This window comes from Callithrix jacchus, chromosome 4 (genome assembly GCF_049354715.1).
Source record: "Callithrix jacchus isolate 240 chromosome 4, calJac240_pri, whole genome shotgun sequence".
In the NCBI taxonomy this organism is placed as follows: Eukaryota; Metazoa; Chordata; class Mammalia; order Primates; family Cebidae; genus Callithrix; species Callithrix jacchus.
The window spans coordinates 146,031,622-146,048,252 of record NC_133505.1 but is presented as its reverse complement, the minus strand read 5'-3'; the positions used below and the strand labels follow the sequence as shown (position 1 = coordinate 146,048,252).

At 41.5% G+C, this 16,631-nt stretch overlaps 1 protein-coding gene across 3 annotated transcripts in view; it reads left to right on the top strand.

Annotated features, from left to right (window-relative positions):
- Positions 1-16,631, top strand: part of TXLNB (taxilin beta) — a 49,871-nt gene that overhangs the window by 24,645 nt on the left and 8,595 nt on the right. For all 3 annotated transcript variants that reach the window (XM_078370198.1, XM_002747075.6, XM_017971435.4), the window contains exons 5-7: positions 5,243-5,437; positions 7,228-7,347; positions 12,271-12,345. In XM_078370198.1, the coding sequence (XP_078226324.1) occupies positions 5,243-5,437; positions 7,228-7,347; positions 12,271-12,345 (390 nt within the window). The remainder of the gene's footprint in view (positions 1-5,242; positions 5,438-7,227; positions 7,348-12,270; positions 12,346-16,631) is intronic.

Sequence of the window (16,631 nt, the reverse complement as noted above, 5' to 3'; positions counted from 1 at the left end):
TTTCTTTCTTTTCTTTCTCTTTCTTTCTTTCTTTCTCTTTCTTTCTTTCTTTCGATGGAGTCTTGCTCTGTCACCAGGCTGGACTGCAACAATGCAATCTCAGCTCACTTCAACCTCCACCTCCTGGGTTCAAGTGATTCTCCTGCCTCACCCCCCTGAGTAGCTGGGACTATAGGCGTGCACCAAAAAAAAAGCAAATTTTTGTATTTTTAGTAGAGTTGGGGTATCACCATGTTCCAGGATGGTCTTGATCTCTTGACCTTGTGATCCTCCCACCTCCCACTTCAGCCTCCCAAAGTGCTGGGATTACAGGCATGAGCCACCATGCCAGGCCTAGTATTTCTTATAGTACAGATTTGCTGGCAATCAATTCTCTTAGTAGCCTTTTATCTTCAAAGCATCTTTGTTTTCTCTTTTTTTTTTGAGACGGAGTTTCACTCTTGTTACCCAGGCTGGAGTGCAATGGCGCGATCTCGGCTCACCGCAATCTCCGCCTCCTGGGTTCAGGCAATTCTCCTGCCTCAGCCTCCTGAGTAGCTGGGATTACAGGCATGTGCCACCATGCCCAACTAATTTTTTGTATTTTTAGTAGAGACGGGGTTTCACCATGTTGACCAGGATGGTCTCGATCTGTTGACCTCGTGATCCACCTGCCTCGGCCTCCCAAAGTGCTGGGATTACAGGCTTGAGCCACCGCGCCTGGCCGCATCTTTGTTTTCTTTTAATTGAAGGCTATATTCATTGGATATAGAATTTTGCATGGAGAGAACCTATTCATGGGTATTTTTTTTCCTTTTAGCCTTATATAAATATTCTACTATACTGGCCTTTAAAATTTCTGATGAAAATCTACCATTATTTGAATTATTTTTCCCCCATATGTGATAAGACCTTTTTCTCTGCCCTTTTCAATGTCTTTCTATTGATCTTTGTTTTTCAGAACTTTTACTGCCTTATGGCCAGGAGTGTTTTTTTCATATGTATCCTACTTGGTATTTGCTAAGCTTTTTTGTATCTGTAGTTATATATGTATTTTACCAAATTTGAATTTTTTTCAGCCATTATTTCTTCAGATATTTTTTCTGCTCCATTTTCTCTCCATCTTCCTTCTTTCTAAGATACTCTATGTGTGTTACATCTTTTGATATTGTCCCACAGGTCTTCAAGCCAGTCTTCACATCCTTCACCAATACTTTTTCTCTTTTGTTTTTAGATTATATCATTTGATTCGTCTGTCTTCACATTCACTGATTCTTTTTTCTCTCTCATTTTCATCCTGTTCTATATTCATCCACTGATTTTTACATTTCAGATTTTGCAATTTTTAATTTCAGAATTTTCATTTTTTTATAGATCATCTCTCACCTATTTTCTACCTTTTCATTCATTGAGAGAATATTTTCCTTTACATCATTTACCATAGTTATAATACGTGTTTTTAAATACCTGCCTGCTAATTCCACATTTGCAGCATCGTAGAACAGGCCTACTAGAATTGTCTTTTCTTTTGAGAATAGGCCACATTTTCTTGGTTCTTCATATGTCAAGCCATTGTCTATTGGATCCTGGATGTTGTGACTATGATGTTGTGGAGAATCTGGATTCTACTATATGCTGAATAGTGTTTATTTTTTAAGCAGTCACTTAATTTGTTAGATGAAAACCACAAACTTTGTCTCTTGAGCAGCAACTGAAATCTTAGTTCAGTCCTTTTTCACTTAGCTAGACTACTTTACAAATGTGTGGCTCAAGGCCAGTCAGATTTGAGTAAAGTTTATTCACAGGATCTGGGCTCTATTTCTCTGACTCTCTGTTTTTGGATCATCTCCCCCTAACTGTTCAGGGACGATAGTTGTCCAGAGCTCTGTATTCTTATTCTTCCAACATGAAAAATCGTACTTCTTACATGAGAATTTTGCCCACCTCATGCTTCCATCAACTACAGTTTTCTCTCAAACTGAAAGCTATAAAAATGGGAAACTTATATACAAGTGCCAACTTCCCTCCAGAGTCTGTCTGATTTTGTTTACTCTTTGGTGTCATCATTGTTTCTTGCATTTCATCCACAGTTTATAGTTGTTATTTGCAGAAGGGTTGACTGGATTCGAGCTTCCTTGGCCATACTAGTGAAACAGCTTAAGTATACCTGAATCTAAAATCCATGTGCTGGGAGTTTGGGAAGATACAGAAAGACAATGTGTGACTAGGTCTTTCCACCATCGCGAATTTTAGCTTTTACTTTTCTTTATTAAAACTGCTTCTTTAATGAGTCAAACACACACAACCTCACAGTTTAGGATAATTTAAGAAAGGACTGATGAAAGTCTGAGACATGGGCTTGTTTCAACAAAATGCTACATATATCTGAAGTGATAAATCTCAGCCTCAAACTATACTGAAAAAGAACTGCCTAGTTAGAAAGGGATAAGTGTCTCAGGGAGCATGATTTTCCTAAAGAAATAAGAAGTGTTTGTTATCAGAGTGTCACAGAATTTTAATGTGGAAAGGACTGTAGGAATGATCTAGTCCAAGCTACTCACATGTCTGTACATAAATTAATAACTCATTGATTCATTAAATAAACATTTACAGAATACCTATGGATTACGTGCCAGGCACAGCGCCAGCTGGGAGATACACAGTGATGCTGGCAGGTTTTTTCCTTTGTTGTCTCAGACTTCATCCCTCAACTTTATTGACATTATTTTGACCTCGAATAATGTATTAGATAAAGAAAAGATCATTTTATCTCAGACACTGTCCAAATGATTGAAAATCCTTTATCAATGGAATAATTTTATAAGATTTTGCTAGATTTCTTTCTGTCTCATTGAAAAACAATATAGGCCAGGCGCAGCGTCTCAACGCCTGTAATTCCGGCACTTCGGGATGACAAAGTGGGCAGATCGATCACCTGAGGTCAGGAGATTGAGACCAGCCTGGCCAACATGGTGAAACCTCATCTCTACTAAAAATAAAAAAAATTAGCTAGGTGTGGTGATGCCTGCCTGTAATCCCAGCTACTTGGAGGGCTGAGGCAGGAGAATCACTTGAACTTGTGAGGCAGAGGTTGCAGTGAGATGAGTTTGCACCACTGCACTCCAGCCCGGGTGACAGAGTGAGACTTCGTTTCAAACAACAAAAAACCCAATTTAATGTAAAATGCAAAATGCCATTTTTTGGGCTAGGATTGGGGGTTATGATTGTTAGTTTGACATTTATTTAGCGCCATCCTAACATCTGTACCTTCTTTCTATAGCCAGTTCCCAGTAAAAAAACCTCAGACTTGCATGGGATGGTTCATTCATTCATTCACAGAATGTTTATAAATGCAAATGGAATTCAAATCATGGTCTGTAGTTCTGATTCCAAACTTGCTGACTTCCAAGCTAATCATGACCAGTGAGGAAACAATCACAATCATACATATGTATTTAGTTGATCTTAGCTGGTAGCCATAATTATTTTTAGCAAAACACATATAGTAAGGGTTGGTATACAAAGTTCAGGGAAAATAACATCTTGGATAGTTTATTTCTTCAGTTTAGGAAGTACAGATATCTTCAATACCCCTGAGATGTTGCTTAACAAACGTTTATAACATGAATAAGTTATGATTCTGACATCAGGAGTCACATTAGAGTTAGAAAATGTGTTATTATAGACAAAAGAAGAAACCTAATGATAAATTTAAATATATATATATATAAATCTTTTCTTTTTGAGATGAAGTTTCGCTCTCGTTTGCCTAGGCTGGGGTGCAATGGCAAGGTCTACACTCACTGCAACCTCGGCCTCCCGGGTTCAAGCAATTCTCCTGCCTCAGCCTCCCAAGTAGCTGGGATCACAGGTGTGTGCCACCGTGCCCAGCTAATTTTGTATTTTTAGTAGAGGCGGGGTTTCACCACGTTGGCCAGGCTGGTCTCGAACTCCTGACCTCAGGTGATCTGCCTGCCTCAGCCTCCCAAAGTGCTGGAATTACAGGAGTGAGCCACCGTGCCCAGCAAATTAAAATATTTTTAGAGCATATACTTTCAGCATCAGTTTCTATTTTGATCACATTATTCTGTTATGATAAAGGTCTGTACAATTACTTCTGTTAAAAATTATTATTTCTTTTTAAAAATCCTGTTACATAATTTGAACTTGGTAGGCAATCAAATGCAGTATAATTTTACTTGCCAACAACAAAGCAAACTTTCATATTAACAATTCATCAGAACCGAAAGGAATCCTAAAATGTCTGTATCATTTGTCAGCCACATAAGTGTCTCTATCTTTGGTAGGATGTAGCAAGATTAAACCCTTTTATTCAAAAAGAACGAGAATAACAATCACAAAGCAATTCCCAATATAGATATGAAGGAAATTGGAGCTCATTGTCAGTGGTTAGCAATGAATGGAGAGTTTTGATCTAGGAGAAAAGAGAACAGAAATGATATAAAAGTTAATTTGCAATTCTTCAATGTTAACAAGGCAGAAGAAGGAAAATTAGATGTTTCACTTTAGAGTTAAAGAAGATTTGAAACTTAATATTGCTTTCAGATTCAAAATTTACATTGAACATTTTAATTACCCTTCGTGACACATTTAATGATTGTTCTTTCAAAAACAAAATAATATCTAGCATATTTGGAAATATTCCCTTTTATCTTCTTGAATGGCTGTAAGTGAGCTATGCTATCTTAGTTTCCTTTTTAAAAGGTTTTTGATGAAAGTTTTTTTCTCATGAAGAGAAAATTTTTATTGTGATCACTTATATTTACAAAACCTGGGTAATACAATTATGTGGTTAATATGCCATGTTTTTATAGGGAAATATAAGATCTATGATTCTTCCTTTACCAACCCAAAGAAACACATGATCTGTCTCATCAATCAGTAAACTCAAGGGGCTGTTTTCTCAGGCCACAACCAAGAGATCAAAATCGTGTGACTGTGTGTTTGTTAGAAATCACTGCCGTTCATTCACTCAGCAAGAGCCCTGTCATCTTTAAAACAAGTCTATTCATCACCGACTACAAATTCAAGGCCTTCACAGCACCTGCTCTGAGTAACTATGTACTCACAGCTGAAACCTTTACTCATACATTTATTTTGGGGCTGAGCAGCTTTCGTTCTAGAGAACTGAGGAAAAAAAAGTCCCACCTACTCTGCACACTAATCTCCTTTTGGTGACCTAATCCTGAGTTCTATAAACCCAGGGTGCATTTAAACAAAATGTTTTGCTTTTTATCCACAGGAAGAGGCCCTTCAGCGGGCACGTGAGGAAGAAGAGAAAAGGAAGGAAATCACAAGTCATTTCCAGAGTACCCTCACGGACATCCAGGGCCAGATTGAGCAGCAGAGTGAGCGAAATATGAAGCTCTGTCAGGAGAACACAGAGCTTGCAGAAAAGCTGAAAAGCATCATCGATCAGTATGAGCTCAGAGAGGAGGTGAGAACCACATCAAACAACTTAGAACAGTACACAGATCGGGATCTGGGTGGTGAAGGTGGGAGCTTGGTTAATAAGACAGCCCTCTCAACCGATCAATACTTAGGACTGGATTTCCTTGACTAGCCAGAATGAAGACAGATGGTCTTACAAAATACCTGACTGAAAGTCACATGGGATTTCTTCAAAACTGGCATCACTGCAAAGTAAAGGCAATAAATAGAAAGTGATAGGCTGTGGGCAAAGTTTTCCTTGAAAATAATATTTCTCAGCCTTTTAAAAACCCTCTTGTGTAGCCAAAAATAACTCATGCACTCTTAAGAATTGCCATGTCATCTAAATTAAGTCTGTATTCAACGAACCCCACCAGACCAATAATCGTATAATAATGTAATCATTGTAATAATAATGATGTCATTTATTCAGTGCTTAGTTGGTTATCAGGCAAAGTGCTAAGTGCTGTACTTGACATACCATATGGCATTAATTGCCTCAACAATCTTATGTACTAGATAATAATATAGTATCCATATCTCATAGATGGGAAGCAGAAGCTAAGAGATTAAACCACTTACCCACAGTCACAAGAGCCAAAAGCCTTTTACTTTGAATAGGTTATATTAGGGTGACAATCAAGGTCTTTTGTTATCCCAAAATTATATTTTAATATTTACTGTGTTTTTAAGATTCCAGATAACCTCTTGGGATTTTGATATATCATATGCCCTTCCCTATCCCACCCAAATTTTAAATCTCTGCTTTAAAATGTAACATAACACAGTCAAAGCGGCTCTGTTGGCAACATGCTAAGACTTTATCAAGCACAAAACTGAGCCAATAGCATATGGTCGCAGTGGTTAGGTAAATCAAGAAACTCCTCTCAGGAAGCCAGAATGCCATGCTACCATTTTATCTTGTCACGAGGATCAATCCAGCTCCAGAATGGAGGTTCAGACTGAAGAAGAAAGGAAGGAGTGAAAGGAAACTGTCCATACACTTCAGAGAGATCTCAGATGGGAATGGACTGGTATACTGGTTGTATATTCCTGGGACTGGTTCAAGGGTAGAATTCCATGTCCTGTTCTGACGGGACCTCCCAGCAACCAGGAAGTTGTTCATACTGAAGAAGAGTTGGAGGTTTCTCTTCACCAAACAAATCTAGAGGTCAAAAGTTGTGGCGAGCGCTGGACACTGGCAAATCGATTTGTCTGTGACCCTTGGCTTGTCATCCCCACCAGAGCAACAGAGTAGAATTCAGAGGGCTCAGGTCTCACTCCCAGACCTCAGACCACATGCAGGCACTCCAAGGCTTTCTCACAACTCCGGAGGCGAGAACGTGGAGAATGCATCATGATAAATTGCACTAATGTTGTGATTAAAAGTGGTTTTATATTCACAGACAGACCCAAAATACCGAATGATACAACTGCAGCCCCTGTATATTGTATACTGAAACATCATTGTCTGTGCTGTCTAGCATAATAAATAGCATCATATCTAATAGTTACCACATTTATAAAAATATTGTATCGACCTTTTGGCATTGATACTGCTGAACTCTGGTGCCTCTACCTTTTGTAGCTACCTTTGTGTGTGTGGTGCAAAGTTGGGGGGAGGGGTGGTTCACCAATCTACAGCTTTAGTATAAAGCCGTAAGTGATGCCAGTGCATTTATCCCTCTCTTCTTTTAAATCTTAAAACCTGGAGAATATGTATTAATGTGAATTTATTTTGTGTTTTTAAGCACCAATAATAAACCAAACTTTCTATGTATGCTCTATTTTTCTTAGCATCTGGACAAAATATTTAAGCACAGAGAACTACAGCAGAAGCTGGTGGATGCAAAGCTCGAGCAGGCACAGGAAATGATGAAGGAAGCAGAGGAGCAACACAAACGAGAAAAGGAATATGTACTTATCACTTTAGTCTCTGTGCATATCTGGTCTACCTCGGTGTCAGAGACTGTCTGAGCAAGTTGCTTTTTGTTGTTGTTTGTTTGTTTGTTTTGAGATGGACTTTCGCTCTGTCGCCCAGGCTGGAGTGCAGTGGTGTGACCTCAGCTCACTGCAATCTCCGCCTCCCAGGTTCAAGCAACTCTCCTGCCTCAGCCTCCCAAGTGGTTGAGAGTATAGGCATGCACTGCCACACCCAGCTAATTTTTGTATTTTTAGTAGAGACGGATTTTCACCATGTTGGTCAGGATGGTCTTGATCTTTTGACTTCACGATCTGCCCACCTTGGCCTCCCAAAGTGCTGGGATTACAGGCATGAGCAAGTTGTTTTTATGGTGATCAAAGAACACTAGACTGATGGAGAAAGAGCCCCAGCTTCTATGGAAAACTAAATTAGCCACCCAAGTCTAAGGCACTGTATCTACACTACTTTTTACATAAAATAGTCATTCATCCATTCAACACATGTTTTTCAAGTGCCTGATATCTGCTAAGCAACACGGGATATAGCAGTGAACAAGACAGAGAAGGGCCATCTCCACTGTGGAGATTAGAGTCTAACTGGAAAGAGACAGGCAATAAACAAACAAACAAGGAAGGGTCATTTCAGACAATAATTACTGCTACTAAGGAAATAAGGAGAAGCTGAGAAGAGGCTAAAGAAGGGGAGGTACTTTAGACTGAGTGACCAAGAAGGCCTCCTGGAGGGAAGAATGCTTGAACTAAGCCTTGCCCAATGAGGAGCAGCCACTTGGAGCAACAAAGGCCCTGATGCTGAAACCAGTTTGGTGTGCTCCAGAAACAGGAAAAGGTCAGGGAAGCAAGAGCATGGGGAAAAGGTTCAAAATGAAGTTGGAGAGGTAAGCAGGAGCCAAATGGTGTAGCTTTGTAGGGCTGAAAATGTCATTTGGATTTCATTCTAAATATAATGGGAAACTACTGGGTACTTCTGCAAAGGAAGTGATAACACAATCTGCTCTGCATCTGCTAAGACCAATTTGGCCCCTGGGTGGAAAACAGACTGCGGAGGGACAAGAGAGCAAGAAGACAGGAGGCTACTATAGCAATCCACATGAAATATGGCAATGACTTGGTTTAGGGACATGGCAGCAGAGAAGAGGGGTGGGGATGGATGAAAGTTGTTTCCAATGTAAAATCAACAGGCAGCGCTGCAGACCTGAGGCTGGTGACAAAGAGAAAAGGAGAAAGTCAAGGATGACTCCTGAGTTTAGGGCTGAGGAAACTGAGAGGTGGTGTTTATTGATATTTCGTTAATCTCAAGCAACCCCGAAAAAGCTGTAGGGCCGTTCTACGGATGAGATAATTGACGCTTCAAGAAGAAATGCAACTTGTTAAGGTCACACACTGCTGACTAAGCAAGATGTGTTTCGATCTTATGTGCCTCTGTTCCCAAAGCCCACATTCTCTCTGACGGTGCATCACACTCAGATGTGTGTTTCAGAAATATGAGTTGAAGCGTGTATCTGTTGCTGGGGTGAGAGAGAGGTAAATCATAGTCCGTGGACCAATTATTCACACTTGGCCATTTCACATTTTGATCTTGAGCTTTTCATTTACCTAAAATCAGACTAGAATCAATTCAATTGGTTAGAATCGTAATTTTAAATAGCTTTTCAAATATGGCAGCAAAAAGACAAATTTTGGGCAACATAACCTGGTGGACATTGGATAATTTCAAATCAGAAGTCATGTTCTCTTAAGAAACAGATTAATTTATTAAATCCATCTACAACCTAGCTCTCAAAGCAAAAAATAAAACATTCAATTATTATTCACAATCCAAGAGAATAGAAATTCCACCACTGGTGTAATTACCCTTTGGGTAAAATATGCTTCCCATAGGATATCAGTACTTGGTTATATAACATATGAGATGTGACAGAGAAAGAACTAGATAAAGATGCACATGACAGACATTGGAGAGCAGGTTTGAGACGACCCAGCCTTAGCAAGAAACTAGCACCCTGCCCTGGTTCAGCAAAACAGATTTGAGTCAAAGAGAGAGAGCTCCCCTCAGTTCTTTGAAGCTCACCACCTACCCGGGTGGCAGCTTGGCACTTCTTTTTGGAAGTGATGAGATATCAGGTCACCCAGGCAGAACAGGCAGCCACCAGCCTCCCTTGAGATCAGGGGTCACTAGTCACAAGGCTGCATAGCCAGCTCACAATAAGCAGGCACAGTGCCACCACTCCTCTCAGATGGCCAGAGGGGACATCGTAAAGCTTCTGTTCTGCAGCTGCCTCAGTCCCCTCACAGGAACAGTTAGTTGCACTTCTATGAGAATCAACCTTCCTTGCATGCTGGGAGGCATAGAGGAACAAATACAACCCATTTTACAAATGGAGAGGTTGGGTCATGGGAAGAAGACAGACTTAGATGAGGAAAGAGATGCTTTCAAGTTTTTAAAAATAATGATTTTATTGTTCTTTTGGTTCTGATTAAGTAAGTAATACATAGACCTCATGGACAGTTTTTACAACAGGGATAAACTAAAAGTTGAAAATTTAAATCAGCCTATCTCCAAATACAAGAGAAACTTCTTTTTTTTTCTTTTTGAGGCGAAATTTCAATCTTGTTGCCCAGGCTGGAGTGCAATGGCACAATGTCAGCTCACTGCAACCTCTACCTCCTGGGTTCAAGTGATTTTCCTGCCTCACCCTCCCCAGTAGCTAAGATTACAGGTGCCCGCCACCACACCTGGCTAATTTTTTATATTTTTAGTAGAGATGGGGTTTCGCCATATTGGCCAGGCTGGTCTTGATTTCCTGACCTCAGGTGATCTGCCTGCCTCAGCCTCCCAAAGTGCTGGGATTATAGGGGTGAGCCACCATGCCCGGCCAAGAAACTTCTTAATTGGTTGACACCAGACTGACTAGCCGAATTGATTTCTGATGTTCACTATGGTCTCTGTAAAACACAGTGACAGATGCCCACAACATGTTGACTCACAGGTCTACCAAGCCACTCTCTAGAAGGACTACAAATACTTGCTCCCATTTAGCAAGGTGGAGCTTACCAAGAATCAGCTCTTTGCACAAACCTTTTCTTTCCAATTGCACTTGCTTTTGTGTAAATCAACAGGATGTTACATAAACTGATGAAATATATGTATGAAAACAAAAAACTGCTTGTGCAAATTATGCTTAGTGCTTTGAAAGACTAAATGCAAGCAAATGGCAAAAAACAACTGTCAAACTAGATATGAGTATCTGTCAAAGACTGGGCGGAAAGTGGAAAACTCTAGAGAATTATCCAGTCAAGCTGTTTCACAAGTATATTTAGGTTCTAGCATTATTGCTAAACACACACACAGACACACACGCACATACACAAACTCAACAACCTGTGATATTTTTTAAAAAAGATAAAACAAAACAAAACAAAAAAAACCTCTGGACTCCAATCAGAAAATACATACCCAAAACAAAGACCACAGCCCTACCTCAAAATTGATAAATAAGTGGACATTCATCTTAAGTTAAAATTACAAGCTTAATATGAGTGTGTCATTTGATGCCCAAATCACCTTTTCAATCTAAGCCATCAGCTCTCAGGGGCCAGGATTTAGACCAATAGGTCAAATTTCTAACCCATGTTTCTCAAAATGTAATCTACAGACCACCAATATCCACACCATCCTGGGCATTTTCTCTAAGCACAGATTTCAGTCACACCCTGCACTTCCTAAATCCTATTATCTGAGAGGTGTCTGCATTTCAGTATGTTCTGTAGGAGATTCTGATGCATGTTAGAAGCTCTGTGTCAGGAATTAGGGACAAAGACCAAGGACATACATATTTATTATATCACATGTGCTATGGTAGACAACAGTGGTGGTCTAGGAGAACAATTCTGGGTTTACTACAAAGAAACAGTTGTTGGCCAGGCACGGTGGCTCACGCCTGTAATCCCAGCACTTTGTGAGGCTGAGGCAGTGGATCACCTGAGGTCAGAAGTTCACGACCAGCCTAGTCAACATGGCAAAACCCTGTCTCTATTAAAAATTCAAAAATTAGCCAGGCATGGTGGCAGGTGCCTGTAATTCCAGCTACTGAGGAGGCTGAGGCAGGTGAATCGCTTGAGGAGGTGGAGGCTGCAGTGAGCTGAGATCACACCACTGCATTCTAGCCTGGGCGATAAAAGCGAAACTCAGTCCCCCCGCCCCCCCACCCCTGCCAAAAAAAAGGTTGCTGACAAAAGTGCCCCAAGTGGGGATGTTCTGGAGAGGTCAAGCAGAGGCTGAATGACTGTTGGCCAGGATTGCTAGAGAAGGTTCTAGAATGTGGTGGGAAGTTGAATTTTGTGTGATTCATATTTTTCTTTTTTACTTTTTCATTAGAACTGCTAGTTTATAGTTGAGAATCCAACTCTTTTAGACCAATTGTTTTCTTGGCTTTTTCTTTCTTTTAGAAATGGAGTCTCTCTCTGTTGCCCAGGCTAGAGTGCAGCAGTGCCATCAAAGCTCATTGCAACCTGAGATTCCTGGGCTCAAGTAATCCTCCTGCCTCAGCCTCTTGAGTTCCTGGGACTGCAGGCATGGGCTACCACCCCTGACTAATTTTTGTAGTTTTTTTTTTTTTAGTGACAGGGTCTCCCTATGTAGTCCAGCTGGTCTCAAATTCCTGGCCTCCAGCAATCCTCCCAGATTGGCCTCTCAAATTGCTGGGATTACAGGCATGAGCTGCTATGCTGGGCCTGTTTTTTTTGTTTTTTTTTTTAAGCTTTCTAAAATTGTTTTCAAAGTTCCAAAAAATTACTTAAGGAGGTGACTGAGCAGGTTATGAAGTTTTATAGGCAAGTTACAGCCAAATGGTATCTAAAAGGCAAATCTGACCATCTTTCCACACACTCTTCTCATAGTTGCTGAACCAGGCGGCAGAGTGGAAACTTCAGGCCAAAGTGCTGAAGGAACAAGAGACAGTCCTGCAGGCTCAGGTGAGGCCAGGGGGACAAGGCATGGGGGCGCTGTCCTGACTGTGCCCAGATACAAAGGCCGGGGCCAAAGGTGGGTGGCAGAAGGCCTCATCTGTGGCAGGGGATGGGGGATGGGAGTTGGAAATGAAGAACAACTTCACATGTATTACTATTTTTAAGTAAAAATAAAAGCACAATATTATATGTATGAAAAAGAAATGTTCTGCGCCAGCAGCATCCAGTCAAAGATTTGCTGACAGACAAAGGATGACAGCACAGTGGTCAGCAGAGTCAGCCACTGTCCAGGTTCCCACCTAGCGCTTCTTATTTTCCCTGTCTCCCTCTCATTGTCCTGTTAAGGTAAGAAGAAAACTTAAACTCCTCAGATGCACCATCTATGAATGGCAATTCTTAAAATGTCCTCATGTTTTGATATTATTTGTCACAAAAAGAAAATGAGGCCGGGCACATTGGCTCACACCTGTAATCCCAGCACTTTGGGAGGCCCAGGCAAGCAGATCACCTGAGGGCAGGAGTTTGAGAACAGCCTGGCCCACATGGTAAAACCCTGTCTCTACTTTAAAAATACCAAAATTAGCCAGGCGTGGTGGCACGTGCCTATAATTACAACTGCCCAGGAGGCTGAGGTAGGAGAATCACTGGAACTTGGGAAGCAGAGGTTGCAGGGAGGCAGAGGTTGCAGTGAGCTGAGATCATGTCACTGCACCTCCAAGCTGGGCGGCAGAGTGAGTCTCTGTCAGAAAGAAAGGAGAGAGAGAGAGAGAGAGAGAGAGAGAGAGAGAGAGAGAAAGGGAGGGAGGGAGGGAGGGAGGGAGAGAAGGAAGGCAGGAAGGAAGGAAGGAAGGAAGAAAGGAAGGAAGGAAGGAAGGAAGGAAGGAAGGAAGGAAGGAAGGAAGGAAGGAGGGAAGGAGGGAAAGAAGGGGAAAAGGAGAAAAATATTCACCACTGAAGTTTCTGTGCCATCAGAGGTTGGCCTTATCAGTGGTGAATAGGTAGAAGTGGCAGGTAAATCAGGAAGTGTTTTGATTTGGCTGTGTGACACCTTTTATGTGCTTCTATTCGATTCTGGGAGTTCCTATTTCAGACTCAAAAAAAGGAGGGACCATTCTGGACACTCATGCCACAGCTGACTCTGGAAGAAAGCCAGACCCATCTACCTTCCCCCTGCCTTGGGGCTCTGCCCATCTCCTAAATAATGGTCCCTTTGGGTTCCAGGAGTACTGTCCTGCCACAGGCCACAGAAGGACTCTAGCACTGCTGCCTCGGGAAACACCCAAGTGCTAAAGGGACGGTGAGGTCACAGGGAGAAATTCACTGAAGGCAAAGAAATCAGAAATCCAAGTTGGGCAGCATTAATTTAAGATTTGTAAATGCTTATGTGCTGACAGCTGAGTACTTGTTTATTGTAAACACACACACACACCAACACACAAAATTATGTTCATTGTAAAAGAAAAAAGCGAATAAGAAACTTAAAATCACAAATTATACCACTACATAGACAAAAATACAGGGAACATTTTCATATCTAGCCTTCTTTTAAAGCATATTTCTGCAATGTGTATATAGCAATGCAAGAATAAATTATTTTCTCCAGTATGAACTACTCTCTGATAATGAAGAACTGTTTTAATACACTAAGTACATAGAGGTTAGAACCATAATGTGTCTGAATTAAAGGGCTCAGAGTTACAAACTCAACATCATCCTTGAGGCAGTCACGGAACTCATCCCAGCATGGTGCAGGGTGGGTGGCCAACTGCTGGCTGTCTAGCAGAAGGAAAGGGGTGTGACCTCACTGTCTAGGGCTTGGGGGAGCCCAAGGAATCAAGCCAAGGCCTCTCATTCTATCTCTGCCTCATTCACCGCACAGAGCCTTGAGGGAACAATAAACAATACTTGAAGCTGTGCATTATTCACATCATCTGCTACACGCAGTCTCTACTCCTCCATGCAAAAGGAAGATAATCAACCTGAGCAGAGTAGATTATGTTGTTAAACTCTGGGCTATCTGGGCTGCAGAGTGATTCACTCATCTGGCATTACAATTCAGGCCTTTAATGACTTGTACAATAAAAATATAAAGGTTTTGATCTAATTTCCCACCCACAGTCCCTCAAACTTAGAAAAGCATCAACCAGGGGTTCTAGATTCTCTATTGTTCCTCATTCACCTGTGAGTCCAGGCACTGGGCCAGAGTCCTGGCTCTTTTTTTTTTTTTTGAGGTGGAGTCTCATCCTGTGGCCGAGTCTGGAGTGTGGTGGTGTGATCCCAGCTTACTGCAACCTCCGCTTCCCAGATTCAAGCAATTCTCTGCCTCAGCCTCCTAAGTAGCTAGGATTACAGGCACTTGCCACTGTGCCCAGCTAATTTTGGTATTTTTAGTAGAGATGGGTTTTCATCATCTTGGCCAGGCTGGTCTTGAACTTCTGACCTCGTGATCTACCTGCCTCGGCCTCCCAAAGTGCTGGAATTACAGGCATGAGCCACCACACCTGATTGAGTCCTGGCTCTTTTCCTGAGAAGCTGAATGACCCTGTGCAACTCACCTAACCCTCTGCGGACCTAAGTTACCTTGTCTGAAAAATGAAAATGCTATAAGGAATCAATGACCCCAAGCTGGAGGCCTGCAACCCTTGAAAGGTCTGTGACTTTTAAGCATTTCCAAAACATCAGAACATAAGGTAGCAGCGATTATCTAAAATGTAGTTGTTTCTGATAGTACATCAGCTCTTGCTCAGCAACCATGGATGGAAATTATGCCTATGATTGAAGAACCACTGGAAAAGATGATCCCAAGATGCTCTTCAGCTCTAGTTCCTGAGCACAGAGAACTTCCAGAGCTGAAGAAGTGTGGCCCTAAGCTAAGCTGACCCGCGCTTCTTACCCAATGCCCACAGTGTTCCATGGTGCAGGCGGTCTCCCTCACTAGTTGCGAAAACTCTCCTTTGCCTTTTTTTTTTTGTCTCCAAGTTACCTTTGAAATTCTAATAATTACTTAAACCTCAAGAAGAAAATAGAGGTCTCAAATCCCTATGTGTAATCATGTTTAAACAAGCTCCTCATTAAAAAGTATCAGCATTAGATTTTTAAAACTTTGAAAACAAACTCTATCACAGATTCTTTTGCATAGCACTCCCACACTTCCTTTGGCTTTAAACTGTCATGAAAAGAAGTGGGAGTAGCATAAAGCCAAGGCCCCATTTCTAAGTTCTGAGCAAGAGGATTATCAAGGACAGATTGTGTTATTTTCCTAGAGAAGTCACTTTTCAGTCATAAGACAACCGCTCACCAATTGGTGGCAGGCCTCTCACTTAGGGAAGCAATGTCTGGCTTTCAATTATACAAGCCAAGGCAACAGAATAAATGTCACAGATGATCAATGGGATACAATTGTCACTACAAATAGAGTGTTCATTGGATCAATAAGGATAAGACGGTAGTAGATGTGGGAAGTCAGCAATATCTGATGTGGACACAAAATACTACCCAAGGGGAAAGATCAGTGGGTAATTGTTAAAAGCATGTAATCAGAGTCTTTAAGGTCTGAAATCCTCTCCATGCCTCTGCAGGGTGAGAGGAGAGCACTACTGCACCTATGCTTGTCTTGGACTTACTCCCAAACCAAGTCTCACAGGTTTACCAAGACACTTCCTGGACACAGTTGTTTCCCATACTCTTTGAATGTCTAATTAAAATTTGGTGCTCAGTTAAAAGACTGTGTTTGTCACTTGGCCCATTTGAATCACGCCTGTAATCCCAGCACTTTGGGAGGCTGAGGTGGGAGGATCACGAGATCAGGAGTTCTGGCCAACCTGGCGAAACCCTGTCTCTACTAAAAATACAAAAATTAGCTGGGCATGGTTGCGGGCATCTGTAGTCCCAGCTACTTGTGAAGCTGAGACACGAGAAGTGCTTGAACCCGGGAAGCAGAGGTTGAAGTGAGCTGAGATTGCACCACTGCACTCCAGCCAGGGTGAATGAGTGAAACTCTTGTCTCAAAAAAAAAAAAAGTGAACTATTGAGGCAATGTTTGTTGTTGTTCTAATCATAGAGAGTTTGTTTTTATTTCTGCCTCTGGCAGGAGAAATGCTATGCATGACCTCTGCTGTCCTTCCATGGTTTTCTGAAATACCAAAGTGAGACTGGGAACATGACACATGAAACCAGACTTGCATCATGTCAGCATGACGGTGAGAGGGAAGACACTACCAAATAAACATCCATTCAGTAAACAAGAAGTACAGACGTTTAGTAAGTAGAAGAAGAGAGTGTTAGAGTTATCT